This window comes from Oratosquilla oratoria, chromosome 2 (assembly GCF_046742065.1).
Source record: "Oratosquilla oratoria isolate Oo_2021 chromosome 2, ASM4674206v1, whole genome shotgun sequence".
Taxonomy (NCBI): domain Eukaryota; kingdom Metazoa; phylum Arthropoda; class Malacostraca; order Stomatopoda; family Squillidae; genus Oratosquilla; species Oratosquilla oratoria.
The window spans coordinates 77,491,554-77,504,820 of NC_134778.1; the positions used below are offsets into that span (position 1 = coordinate 77,491,554).

General features: G+C 41.2%; 2 protein-coding genes across 3 annotated transcripts in view; one reads left to right on the plus strand and one right to left on the minus strand.

The window, feature by feature from the left end:
• Positions 1-8,565: 8,565 nt before the first annotated feature.
• Positions 8,566-9,360, minus strand: LOC143036436 (maternal embryonic leucine zipper kinase-like). Its single transcript, XM_076203793.1, has one exon. The coding sequence runs from the start codon at positions 9,358-9,360 to the stop codon at positions 8,566-8,568; it is 795 nt and encodes a 264-aa protein (XP_076059908.1).
• Positions 9,361-12,558: 3,198 nt separating this feature from the next.
• The window catches only part of bib (MIP channel family protein big brain), a 309,773-nt gene continuing 309,064 nt past the window's right edge, over positions 12,559-13,267 (plus strand). For both annotated transcript variants that reach the window (XM_076211408.1, XM_076211418.1), the window contains exon 1: positions 12,559-13,267. This exon is cut by the window's right edge and continues 6 nt beyond it. In XM_076211408.1, coding sequence (XP_076067523.1) covers positions 12,965-13,267 — 303 coding nt within the window. In that variant the 5' untranslated portion in view covers positions 12,559-12,964.

A 13,267-nucleotide genomic window follows, 5' to 3' on the forward strand; every position in this document is an offset into this window, starting at 1 on the left:
GAAAGTTATATGAGCTTCTTTGCAGATGATGCAAAACTGTTAAAAAAAAAAGTGAACACTGAAGAAGATTGTGAGTCACTACAGAGTGATCTCAATAAAGTACGGGAATGGAGTAAGAAGTGGGAGATGTAGTTCAATACTAAGAAGTGTAGTATAATGGAATTTGGAAAAAGCAAAAAAAGAATAGTAGGATCATATAAATTGGGAGAAGGAATAAAAAAAGTAGAAAATGAGAAGGACCTGGGAGTCATTATTATGAATAATATGTCACCTGAGAAACATATAAACAAGATTTTTGGAGAAACTTATAACTTAATAAAAACAATCAAAGTGGCATTTACATACCTGGATGAAGAAATAGTGAAGAAAATACTAATCACTTTGATACAACCAAGATTGGAATATGCAGCAACGATGTGGTCACCAAGTACAAAAATATGTATAACAAAACTTGAAAGAATACAAAGAGCAATTACAAAATTGGCACCAACACTCTCAAAACTATCATATGAAGAGAGACTAGCAAAACTTGAGCTACAGACACTAGAGCAAAGAAGAGAGGAGATTTGATAACTATTTACAGAATCATGAAAGGAATAGAAACTATTGATAGAGAGGATCTAATAAAATGGGATGATAGAAATACAAGAGGACACGGAAAGAAAATAAAGAAAGACGGCTATAGAAGAGATCAGAAAAAGAGCAGCTTTCCTCACAGAGTAATAGACATTTGGAACAAGTTAGATGAAAAAGTGGTGTGTGCAAAAACAATACATGAATTTAAAAATAGTTTAGATAAAATGAGATATGAAGACGGGACACACACGAGCATAGCTCCCCTTCCCGTAAAATACAACCAGGTAAATACAACTAGGTAAATACACACACGCGCGCGCGCGCGCACAGGCATAAAGGTACGCGCAAATGAATACACATACATATTTACAAACAAATACGGGAAGTAGTCATGCATATGTATTCTGCTAAGTGGTTTTCGATGTGTTCTCACCCTTTGTGACCTTTCCACGCATAATAAGTCTCTTTCTGGGGCTGCTGGTGTGTAAGGCGAACAAAGACAACAACATTCGAACTCTCAGGATCTCTTAACACCTCGAAGCATACTCTGTGTTAGCGCGTGTGGATAATTGTTAAAGAGATGAATTTCAACATATTTAAAAATAGCTGGCATTCCGATGACCGAACACTGAGAAAGGTTGGCCGATTTATATCAGTTGTGTCATCACCAGTGACAAAGAATATTGATAAGAAAGAATATATGTATATAAAATAAAATAAATAAAAACATAATATAAAAATATATCTAATGCATATGTAGATAAATGTGCGAGTCTTCCTAGTAGTAGACTGGGAGAATAAAGGCGAGTTGTATTTGTTAGCGAGCTTCAATGGTTGAGGGAAAAAAAGACAAATCTAAACAAATATTCGGCACAGAGTAGAGGACGACATTAGCACATGTAATATGAACAGAGGGTAGATAACGACATATAACAGTTTTGGTTAGACGAAAAGAAATAATAAACATTTTAATCTGAAGCTCTTCAAGCGAAGTCTGGTACGGGTGCCTTGCTAAACGATTCAATGGACTGACATCTTAGTAGAAAAGCTGAAAGTGATGAGCCTACGCCAGAAGGCGCTGAGTAGCTACGACCTAAGCGCTAGGGTTGCTGGGACAGGTTACGAACAGTCACTGCTGATGTCATGTGACCTCATTTGTGTTTCTACAAAGTTTTGCGGAAAAATGAGCAGAATGGACATTTCACATTTTATATAAGCATTGTGGTGGACTGTTCCTTTAAATATCTGTGTCTACACTCCTTTCGTTGTTCTTGAGGCGGTTCCATAACGAAACTCAATTATGTTGTCGATATAATCTGGCATGACACGTCTTCCACGAGCTCTGATTTATTTCTTCATTTGTTTGTTTATTTTTCCTTCATTCCCCCCTTTGGTATTGCTGTAATGACTACGTATCTGTGAGATTCGGTCTAGACCAGTTACCTTCATCATAACTCATGAACGTCAACTCTGGCTATATGTGGCACATTTCCCTGATGTTGATCCTATTCAGCGTTGTCTCCACAAGAGACAACCCTCGATGGAAGAGACGAAGAAGGGGAGAGACGCCCACAGAATTCATGGCAGAAGGGGCAAGAAAGTCGAACCTGTCGAGAGTTGTTTGGAGTGGGATGGAAGGGTGTCTGCATGGGAGCTTGTTTGGGGAGACCGTGGGGACTGGTGACTGTGTGTGAGTGAAGCTACGTGCTCCCTGGCGTATGACCCCAATTGATAATGACCCCCCCCCCCGTTTCGGAAATTCTCCCCTTCTTTTCGTCCATATTGTCTAAAATTCTCATCAACATCATCTGAAATCTCTTCGTGTAGCAATACCTTTTCAGGATCCTCTTCTTGGCACTATAACCGAAGAAATCTTTTCGAAAATGGGACCTCAGATTATCAGCGTGTTTATAGCACCAGAATTTTTTTCCTCGAGACTTTGGACGTTGCAAAGATTAGCAACCCCAGAGTACCCATGTAAATACAAACTACCCCACATATTTGCTTGTAAAAAGGAGCGACTCCAGAAATGAGCTTGTAAATATAAAACACCCCAACAGTGACGAATATTTGATCAAGGACAGATAAGTAACAAGGTTAGATAAGGTTTGGTTAGGTTGGGTTGTAAAGATTGGCCATCCTCAGAATGAGCTTGTGAAAACCAGCTCATTCTAAATATTAGCTCGTAAAGATAAACAACCCTCAGATACTCTGATGTTGTGGATCTTTACAGCGTCCGAGACCTTCCATTCCGAATATCGGAAATTTTCAAAATTGAAAGACAATACAAGGGCTTCACGCACACTAGATTCGCCAAATGCTTGGTTACGCAATGGGGGAAAAAGAAAGGGACATTTTCTGAAACGAGAGGATTTGAAGATGTGAAGTAAGCACTGCCTTTCCATTAGCTCAGGGGTCACCATTTTTCTTCATAGCGGGTCTGACAAAGAGAATGACGAGCGCGTGCCGCCTAGTTATTTTCTCCAATACAATGCACTGAATATATAAAAGATAAAGACAACCAATATATTGATTTACCTTTCTTAAAGGAAAGAGGCTAGAGGAAATGGATACCGTTAGGTACTTCGTCACATGTGATAGGAAAGGGAGGAGTGGAGGTGGAGGTAGATTGTAGATTGAGAGAAACAAGTAACTGCTTTGAGTGATTAAAAGTTGTTATGAGAAAAAGACATTTGAGAATGGATGCTAAGAGAAGATTGTATAAAGGGGTGATTGTGTCGACAGCACTGTATGGGGCAGAGACATGGAACATAAGAAAGGAAGAGTTTAAATGTTTTTGAGATGAAATGTCTGAGAAGTATGGTAGGAGAGGGTGAGAAACGAGGAGGTAAGGAGGAGAGCGGTGGTGGAGAGGGATTTTGGGAGATAGGGTTGATAAAAGAGTATTGGGATGGTTTGGACACATGGGAAAAATGAGTGAAGAAAGATTAGTAAAAGAAGTGTGGAAGAGAGAGGTAGATAGAGTTAACATGAGAGGGCGCCCGAGGATGAGGTGGATGGATAGGGTGAAAAGGGGCGCTGAGCAAGAGGGGGATATCTGTTGAAGAAGGAAGGGAGAGGGCAGAAGATAGGGGTGAGTGGCAAATGGTTGTGTATAGATGATGCTGTGATGAATGGACGGGAGTGGGTGGGGGATTAGGTAGTGGTTATGTGTGAATGATATTTTGATGCAGCCCGAAAGGATTTATCCCGGTCTTCAATGTTTCTGCATGAGGGGACGGAGAGTGGGGTCGCCGATTCAATGAATCGGCATTCCTGTGGATGTGCTGTGTCTTGCAGCGTTGCTTCTGACCCAGGGAGATGGGCGAGATACAGGAATGACCTGTCATCCATGAGGAGCCAAGATGAGAGGGAGGGAGGGGTGGTGGATGGGAGTGGAATGGGTGGGGATGAAATGGATGGGAGTGGAATTATGCCTTTTGACTTTGGCTACCTCCCTGGTAAGGGGGAAAGAGCCCTTGGTATATGTATGTACCTATACACAAAATACACAAAAAATAAAGACAAACAAAACAAATAAAGTCGACACAAAATATACAGACATGAAATATATTTACTTACTAAAATTTTAAGGAAAAATTATAATAAAAAGTTGACATTTACAGTGCGGGGGCGATCCGGATGTAATGACTTTTCTGGCATTAGTTTGGTGACCCCCTGCATCAGTTCAACGGACCCCAGAAAATGCTGAAGGAAGATGGTTTTTATTCTATCAATGGTTTGGAGAGATATCTCAACAAAGAATAAGAAGTTGACTGAAATAGGTGAACAATACTGAACAAAGTTATATCAGTTGGGTCGTCCTCGCCATATGCTGAGGTATGCTGAGTATATGATATTTTCCATATTTCTGTTTCAGTCTCTACGTCCTTCGTTTCTGTTATCATCTCTTTTTATGTTTGTTGATTTCTCTCTATCTACCTATCTCTGCATTTCTCTCTATCTATTTATTTCTACATCTCTATTTATCTCTACATCCCTATCTATTTATCTCTACATCTCTCTATCTCTATCTCTATCTGTTTGAATACTTCTTGGTGATAGTTCTTGATTAAGTACATTTTTTGTGAATTCTGTTTGGTTGAGTTTTATTCAGGATTGGTCAGTCTGGATTAGGTAAGAATAAAGTTGGTTAACAAGGATAAGTATTGATAAGAAAGACAAACTCCTAATTTCAGCAGCCGAGAGCAAATTCTAGAACATATTTCAACTCGACTTGGTCCAGATTAGCCATTGCTAGGAATTTGATGGTCCCCACACAGACTGTTGAGTTTATGGGTCTCTCAAGTCATCCATAACGTAGCTCGTAACTCCTTCCATGTCTTGGTCTATGTGTATGATTCCTTACGGGAGGTGTTGAATCTATCTCGATGGAGGCACTAAGTGTAGTTGGACGTGGTAAATATCCCGAACACCTCTGGGGGTTGTTTATCTTTACGAACTAGAATTTGGGATGGCTGGTTTTATCAAGCTCATACTGAAGATGGCCAATCTTTACAACCTAACCTAACATAGTTATTTATCTAAACTAAATGGTCGTCACTGTTGGAGCGATTTGCATTTACCAGCTCGTTTCTGGGGCTGCTATTCTTTACAAGCTAATATGTGGGTTAGGTTATCATTACATGGATTGGGGTTGCTCATCTTTACAAAGTCAGGGTTGTTTTCAGCTGAACAAAACTGCATTACGTTAGGCAGAGCATGTAATGGTGTACTTGAAGCATTATATATTTATTATTGCATATTGTACATAGGTTGTTAGAACCAAGTGTTCTGCTCGCTCGCTCGAGAATTTTCCCGCCAAAGTGGCGTCCCCAAGCAGTCTCTATTACGCCATTTGAGTGAACGCACGATTATGTTGGAGTGCTTTATTTATTTAATACACCGTTTTCTATTATTATTAGCCACCCTTGTACATGCAAACCGTTCAAAGTTATTTCTCCTGTAATGTTGCACTATGACATCCAACCGTCATGGTTCATTTATTTATTTACTTATTATTTATTATGTTTATTTTTTGCTTGTTCTGAAAGGCAGTGACGTCTCTTCATTCACTTTATAATATTCCTCCACGATCTAAGCAGCACCTTCTCACTCAATACAAATCGTTCAGAATGTTGTCTTGATGGAAAATACCGGTACGCCGACGACTCGGTTGGGTTTGCGCCGCCATCTTCCTTGCCAAAAGTAAAAATACTAGAAGTATTTGCGTAGAACTTTTGATTTCGGAAGTATTTTTCTTTACTGAAGTTCGTATAGGTAAATTTAATATTACTCACGTGCCTTTGGAGAAAAACTGATTTTCAAAAGAATTCTAACGACTAAATATGTTTATGGGCACATCCCTGGGTTTACAAGACGTATGTACAGTATATAAACATACTTGTAATTTACGAGATTAGAGCTATGCTCGTGTGAAGGTCAGTCTCGGTATTTTCTCTTATCAAACATTGTCTATTCATATGTGTGTGTGTTTATGTTGGGGATATCATGCAGGACTCGTGATAGGCAGCTATTACCCTCCCTGATGAGAGTTGAGTCCATATATGCGTTCATGTGTGTGTGTGTATGTGTGTGTGCGTGCGTATGTATGTGTATGTTTGCATGTTGTGTCCGTTTGTTTGTGTATGTGTGCGTGTGTGGGTGCGTATCTGTATGTTTGTATGCTGTGTCTGTGTGTTTGTGCTTGTATGTGCGCGCGTCTGTATGTGTCCACGTGTTTGTGTGTATGTGAATGTCTCTGCGTGTCTATGTGCTCTTGTTTGTGTGCCTTTGTGTGTGTGTGTGTGTTTGTTTATGTCTGGGTGTTTGTGCCTCTGTGTGTACGTGTTTGTGTATGTGTGTGTTTGCGCCTCTGAGTGTGTATGTTTATGTATGTCTGTAGTTATCAACAAAACATTGTGGATGCAAGAATAAAAGATACGATAGGGAGACATATAGATGACAGTGATCAAGCATGCAAGTTTCAAAGAAATATATTTTAATTAAAATGAAAGAAAAACGAGAAGGGAGGAGTCATGGCAAATGGGAAAGAAAAATAGTTCAGCTGAGTCAGAAATTAACATGGATGGTAACATCAACCAAAAGATTAATGAACGCGGGGCAATACAACGACATGAAACACTGAGGTGAAATAAATACAAAACGAAATGAAAGAAAGAAAATAATAATAATAATAATAATAACAATAATGATAAAAAATATTTTACACCATTCGAGGAGGTGGCTAAATAAATAATTTGTTAGAAAAGAATGTAGTAATGAGGCAAAACAAAATATGATATGTGCAGCAGATACTGACTATTTCCCCCTATCGGTAGTCTAAGACGATACCCCTTTTAGAAGACTTTGTAGCGTGGAATTTGATGAGCCATGCCCTTGGTCCAACTCGCCGGTGGCAGGGTTTGAACCGTCGTCACCACGATCTCCGCCGCATGTATCGACGCCCTAATCCGATCGGCCAGCGAGTATCCATGCAGCGGATATGAATGGTTTGGATAATTGAACTAGCTTATCACAATTATTTATGAAACTCATTGAGCAGCTCTAAGTTTAATTTTCATCCTGAGATAGTTGACATAAGAAGCAAAACATAAGAGAGAATGTCTGGAAATCATAGAAGAGAACGAGAGTTTGGATTTAGAATTAAAAAATATATATAATTCTTTATACGTTCCTAAGATTTTATGAAGACAAATCACAAGAAAAAAAAACACAACCGGGTAAACTGCTTAGATCTAGACATGACAAACAAGTATTGTAGTATCACATAAGGGTCTATATCAGTGTTTCCCTGGGGTACCTGTACCCCCAAGGGGGGGGGGGTACGAAACCTTAAACCTGGGGGTACGAGGTATGATAGCCAGTGCATTTGGTACTATATATTTACTATGAGAAAGCAAAGCCAGGTTTGTATCACTAATCCTTTTCGTGTGTTTGCATTGCATTTGTACTGGATGGGGGCACGAGAATTTTTTTTGAGATGCCAAGGGTTACGGACATTGAAAAAGGTTAAGAACCACTGGTCTATATTGCCATAAGATTACGTTCGCCTTTACGTGTGTGTGTTTGTCTTTACCTAGTTGTATTCTGCGGGAAGAGAGCTATGCTCGTAGTGACCCGCTATTGTATCTTTCCGCATCCAGTTATTTTTTTCTTAAAGTCATGTATAGTTTTAGCACTCACTGTTTCCTCGTTCAGTTTGTTCCAGATATCTATCACTGTGTGTGGGAAGCTATTCTTTTTCAGATCTCTTCTGTTAACTATCTTTCTTAAGTTTCTTTTCGTGTTGTATTTCTTCTGTCCCGTTTTAGTAGGTCATCCCTATCAAGAATTTCCATCCCTTTCATAATTCTGTGAATGGTTAGCAAATCACCTCTTTCTCTTCTTTGTTCCAGGGTTGGTCAATTTAGTTTATCTGTGTGTGTGTGTGTGTGTGTGTGACATTTTTAACATTTTACGACTTGTCTTTTTTTTCAGCTGCTCCGCAGACACCGTTGGCGTAATCGGAAACGCACTGGTCTCGAATTCGGTTAGTTATGGGTTCGAGTCCCGCACTCCTCTCCAATTCCTAGCAGTGACTGTATGTGTATGTTACCTGCCCAAACAGTCCAAGTGCCTAGGGCAAAGGTGACGGCTTCAGTCGAAGCCACTAAGAGCCTCCTGGCGTAGGTTCCTCGCCTTTCCCAGGCGATTTTATTCAGCTGAGGGAAACACCCTAACCGCACGACGAAGGGTAAATGTCAGTCAGATTCAGGTCATTCTGCTAAATCTGTTGACGGAAGAACTTTGGGTTTTCAGGAATCATATTTTCTCTAATTCATGGCCATTTGGATTGCACCCTTTTGGATTTCTGTTCCTTGGCGGATGATGCAGTCCAAATTTTTCGGAGCTCCGCTCTTCGGTGGATGATGAAGCTCCTTCCGGGAAAGTCCTCAACCTTTCCCCGTCCTGGTCCTTCCGCGGATTTCAAATCATCCCCTGCACCTGCCAGATGTCGGCCCTGGTCTCCGCTTCAGGGTCCAACATGATCCAAAGAATTCGGGCAAAAATCTGCTTTTGGGACTCCTCGAAGGTATCTTCTCCCCAGAGGCAGGTCTCTAAAGCTCCTGGTCTTCTTCTTAAACGGCTCCAAACGTCTCTTCTTATCCGTTGCTTGACCTCAAGGTATTTAATCTCGGGGACAGAGGAAGGCAAGAACCCCTCAATCATCTCGAACAGGAGGCAGCCAAGGGACCAGACATCGGCTTTGCCTCCGGCGTAAGGGTGCTGGGTGCGGTCCAGCACCTCCGGGGCCATGTACCGGAAGGTCCCCTGAACGCCGCTAATACTTCGTTCGTAAACTTCCGATCTCTTGACGGCGAGGCCGAAGTCGATAAGTATCGGGACCTTGCTGCCGACGTCCAGGACGACGTTGCTGGACTTGTGATCAAGGTGGACGAAGTGGCTCTTGTGGATGAAGGCCACGGCTGCCACGAGCTGCCTGAAGAAGGCAATGATCCAGTTGCCCCATGCCCTGGAGTGTGAGCTTGCGTTCTTCAGCACTAAGTCGAGCAGGGTTCCTGCGGGGCAGAAGTCGGTGATGATGATCATGCCTCTTTCTTCGTCGGAGACAACGTCCAATAACCGAACGATGTTCGGATGGACAAGCTCTCTGAGGGCCTCCATCTCACGCATGAAGGTCGTCCTCGTGATGGCGTGGTTCCTTCGTTTGAGGATCTTAGCGACACCCTTGAGACGCGTGGCGGTGCTCGAGATCACCATGGTCTTCCCGAAGTTTCCTTCGTCGAGGCTGAAACAGACGACGTATTTCTCGAGGAAGGAAGACTTCGCTGGCTTTCTTGCGGTCGCACGGCTTTTCTCCTCTGAAGCTTATTTTTTGTTGTCATGAGGTTCGTGGGAGAGGGTCTTCGGTGTCCTTTTCGTGGACAATCTCACCAGGAGAAGCTATCTCGCCAGCAGGAGGATCCTGTCCTGAGGCGTCCTTCACGCAACAAGCGAAAAGGGAAAAGAGGCGAGCGCAAAGGCAAAGCGCGCGTCGGCGCATGCGCACGCGGTCGAAACGGCGAAGTCGAACCATTACGACAATTTCGTTAAGTCGGCGGCGGAGGTCATGCCGGCCAGCCGATCAGTTACCGAAGGTGAGATTAGGGGAAAAAAATGCGTGTGTGTAATCATGACTGCATATGTACACACACACACACACACACACACGGCCCGGTGGCGGATTGGTAAGGCACTGGCCTCACAAGCCGGAGAACCGGGGTTCGATTCCCCGGCCGGGCGGAGACAAGTTGGGTTTGTCTCCTTTCACGTGTAGCCCCTGTTCACCTAGCAGCGAGTAGGTACGGGACGTTAGTCAAGGAGTTGTGACCTTGCATTCCCGGTGTGTGGAGTGTGAGTGGTCTCAGACCTACCCAGAGATCTGCTAATAATGAGCTCTGAGCTCGCTGCCGTAGGGTGGTGTCTGGCTGTCTCGAAAAGAGGCTGCAGCAGATCCGAGGTGAATACACACACACACACACACACACACACACACACACACACATATATATATATATATATATATATCGTGTATATGGATTGATAACTAACGTATCTACTTTTAGTCTAATCTTAGGTAACTTATGAACAAACTTATTGTGCACATCTTGTGCACCGTAATGATAATAAAACATAAAAAGGGAAGCAAGATAAGATTTGAATTGTCATTATTTTGAACTAATGTATCACTGATGTTTACACTCTGATATGTGGCAAATGTCCTTACGTGAGATAGTAGGGAGGCAGGCAAATTAAATTCGTTATCATGTTTTTGACTGTCATTGATTTTGAATGCAAGTTTAAATTTTGGATGTGTTTGTTGAGGTGATATAAAATGGGTTAAAATTACAGTGACAAATGGGGCCCGTAATAAGATATAGATTTAGCATTTTCTTGGAAAAATAAAATCTTTCTTTCAATAATTCTTTCAATCAATAATCAATAAAGCAAGTGGTGAATCACGCGCGCGCACACACACACACACACACACACACACACATATATATATATATATATATATATATATACACACACACACACACAATGTATATATGTACTTAGTCTCCCGCTATTTTTCTTCTTAACTTTGTAACTGTTTCTTTCTTCCTTTTAGGAAGAAACGCAGTACTAGAATCTATGGAGAGTTGATCAAGTATGTAGTATATACAAGTATATACAATATACAACAACATACAACAATAAGGACAATAAAGATAATAACAATAATGAAATAATAGTGTGTGTGTGTGTGTGTAAGTGCGTGTCAGATTCTGACCTCAACCACATAATATAAAATCTGTATATGCACTGTTCTCCTTGTTTGTGTGTATTATTTTGCCTGTTTATGAGCGTTCATATTGGATTAAAATAAAAGCACTCGTATGAAGAGATTTATTGGGGTCACAACTCGTATGTAAATTTGTCGAGGTAACTTAACTGATCAACAATCAGTTTTTGCATTAAAAGCTCCTGTTTGACTTGCACAATACCACCTAGAGTTTGCTAGACAGTAACGTCCACAAAATATGAAAACAAAATCCAGTAAACTTAGCTCAATATCATAAAATAAATTTACGACGTGCGTGCTTGAACTAGAGTTACAGTAGGTTAATACGTTGTTCATTTTTGGCGTTTGAACGTGGACGTATTTTCTACATAACTGACGTTGTCTTCTAAGATGCTATCTTAATATTAATCATCTCTGTGGCATTCTCTCTTTCCGTACCGTGTGACAATATTCTTTTTATTCTGGTACCGCCAGTGTGTTTTACATCTTCGTAGAATCCCCTAAGCGGGGTTATGTCAGTTTTTATCAATAATTACAAGTTGACAGAGCAGAGTGGGCGAAGGGTGTCTGAGGTGGCGGGGTGAGCGATCAGTTGATCAACTGTAACGGTTTTCATTTTGTCTCTTCGCCCCAGGTCACAAAAAAAAAAAATCGTAGCAAAAACAAATTGTACTCGCAAGTGTTGATGGAAGTTCTATAGACTTTTGTTTCGTAACGGAATTACCACGGTATGTAGTAGTCTATGAAATATGTGGATGGTCATCCTAATGGGTTTGAACTCTTTTCTTGCGCCTCAGGCATTTTGTGATGTGGTATTGTCGATTTATATATATATTTTATTATGGCACGAAATATATCTGGACAATCCTTAAGCGAACATGGTATCTTGAATAAATGATGACTTTACCTAATGTTGACCCTTTTTCAGTGTTCATATTCCGAATGAAATTTCAGTTTCTTTGCTAATAAAATGTTTTATTTCAACTTGAGAGGATCTGGATGATAAATACTTAGCAATACTTTGACTACAGTCAATGAAATAGTCACAGAAAGAGAACCAGTCAGTCAGCCGAAATATTTTGTACTCCAGGAATATGTCTTTTGCATCCAAGAATCAACCGCTAAGCTAATACATAGCACGTAACCTCTTGGCGGAAGACAACAGATGAATAGTTGCGGTCGAAATTACTACGTAGTGAGAACAGCTTTCACGGTGGGTATGCGTGTTTACGTCTTCCCTACCGAATGGGCTTTACGCCACTGAATACAACTGATGCTAGGTAGAAACATATATACCCTGTGGTAGGAAGGGGTTTAGTTGTGTTTAACTCTCTTTCCTATCGAAGAGATACTCGTATATCAATAACATCGACGAATGGTAGCTCAAGTAACAAGGAACTCTCAGTACGGAAAAAAAAAGTTTAATTCGTTCCTAAGAGCTGTATTGAATTTTATTAAATTTGTTCATTGTTGTTAGTTCTGTATATTTGTTACTGATCTTTACGCATTCTTCACATGTAGTCCTAGGTTTTACTAGTCTGTAAAAATAATTGAGGAATATGGAGGTACTTGGCAGTTTCCATACCCAGGAGCTAGAACCACGCGCGGGAAACTATGCTCACTCAGTCGAGTCACGAGAGCCAAAGGGGAGGTTACACAGTCCGTGTCCATTTAAAATTCTGTGGCTTTCATTAAGTGCGTGTTTCATTGTGATTGGGGTGTGTTGAAGTGTATCTATAGTAAGTGTATAGTGTTGATAAAAAAAGAGGATGATACATTGTGGTTAATTATTGATGAGAGTGTGATTTTACTGAGTGTATTTTTGTGACAACGTTCGGTATGTTAAGTCGCCTGAGAGTTTGTCACTAGCCCAAGAAGAGGGTGAGAGGGAAGTGGAAGTGTCTTGCCATTCGTGGTGAATGACAGTAAAAAAATATACCTTACCTGAAGGTACAGTTTTACATAATGAGGTTATAAGAGTTAGTTTAAACCGGACATCAACGAAATAGACCTACGGCCTTGCCATCACATCACATCATGGCAAGTACGAGCACCATCGAATCGCAACTGCTGATATTACTCGAAAAGTTGGATGAAGCCTCGCGTAGCAGGAATGGCGAAGGAAGTTCACTCATTCCTCCAAGGCCTCCGATGATAGCGGAGGTTAGAACTCTGGAGTTGTGGAGGGCTGTCATCGCTGAGTGTTTAGCCACCGTCTTCTTCGTGTTCATGGTCTGCGGGGCATATTCTCCGTGGACAGGGAAGACCCCATCAGATGATGTACAACTGACCATCGCCTTGGTGGCTGGGTTTTCGATGGCTGTACTCGCCCACAGCTTT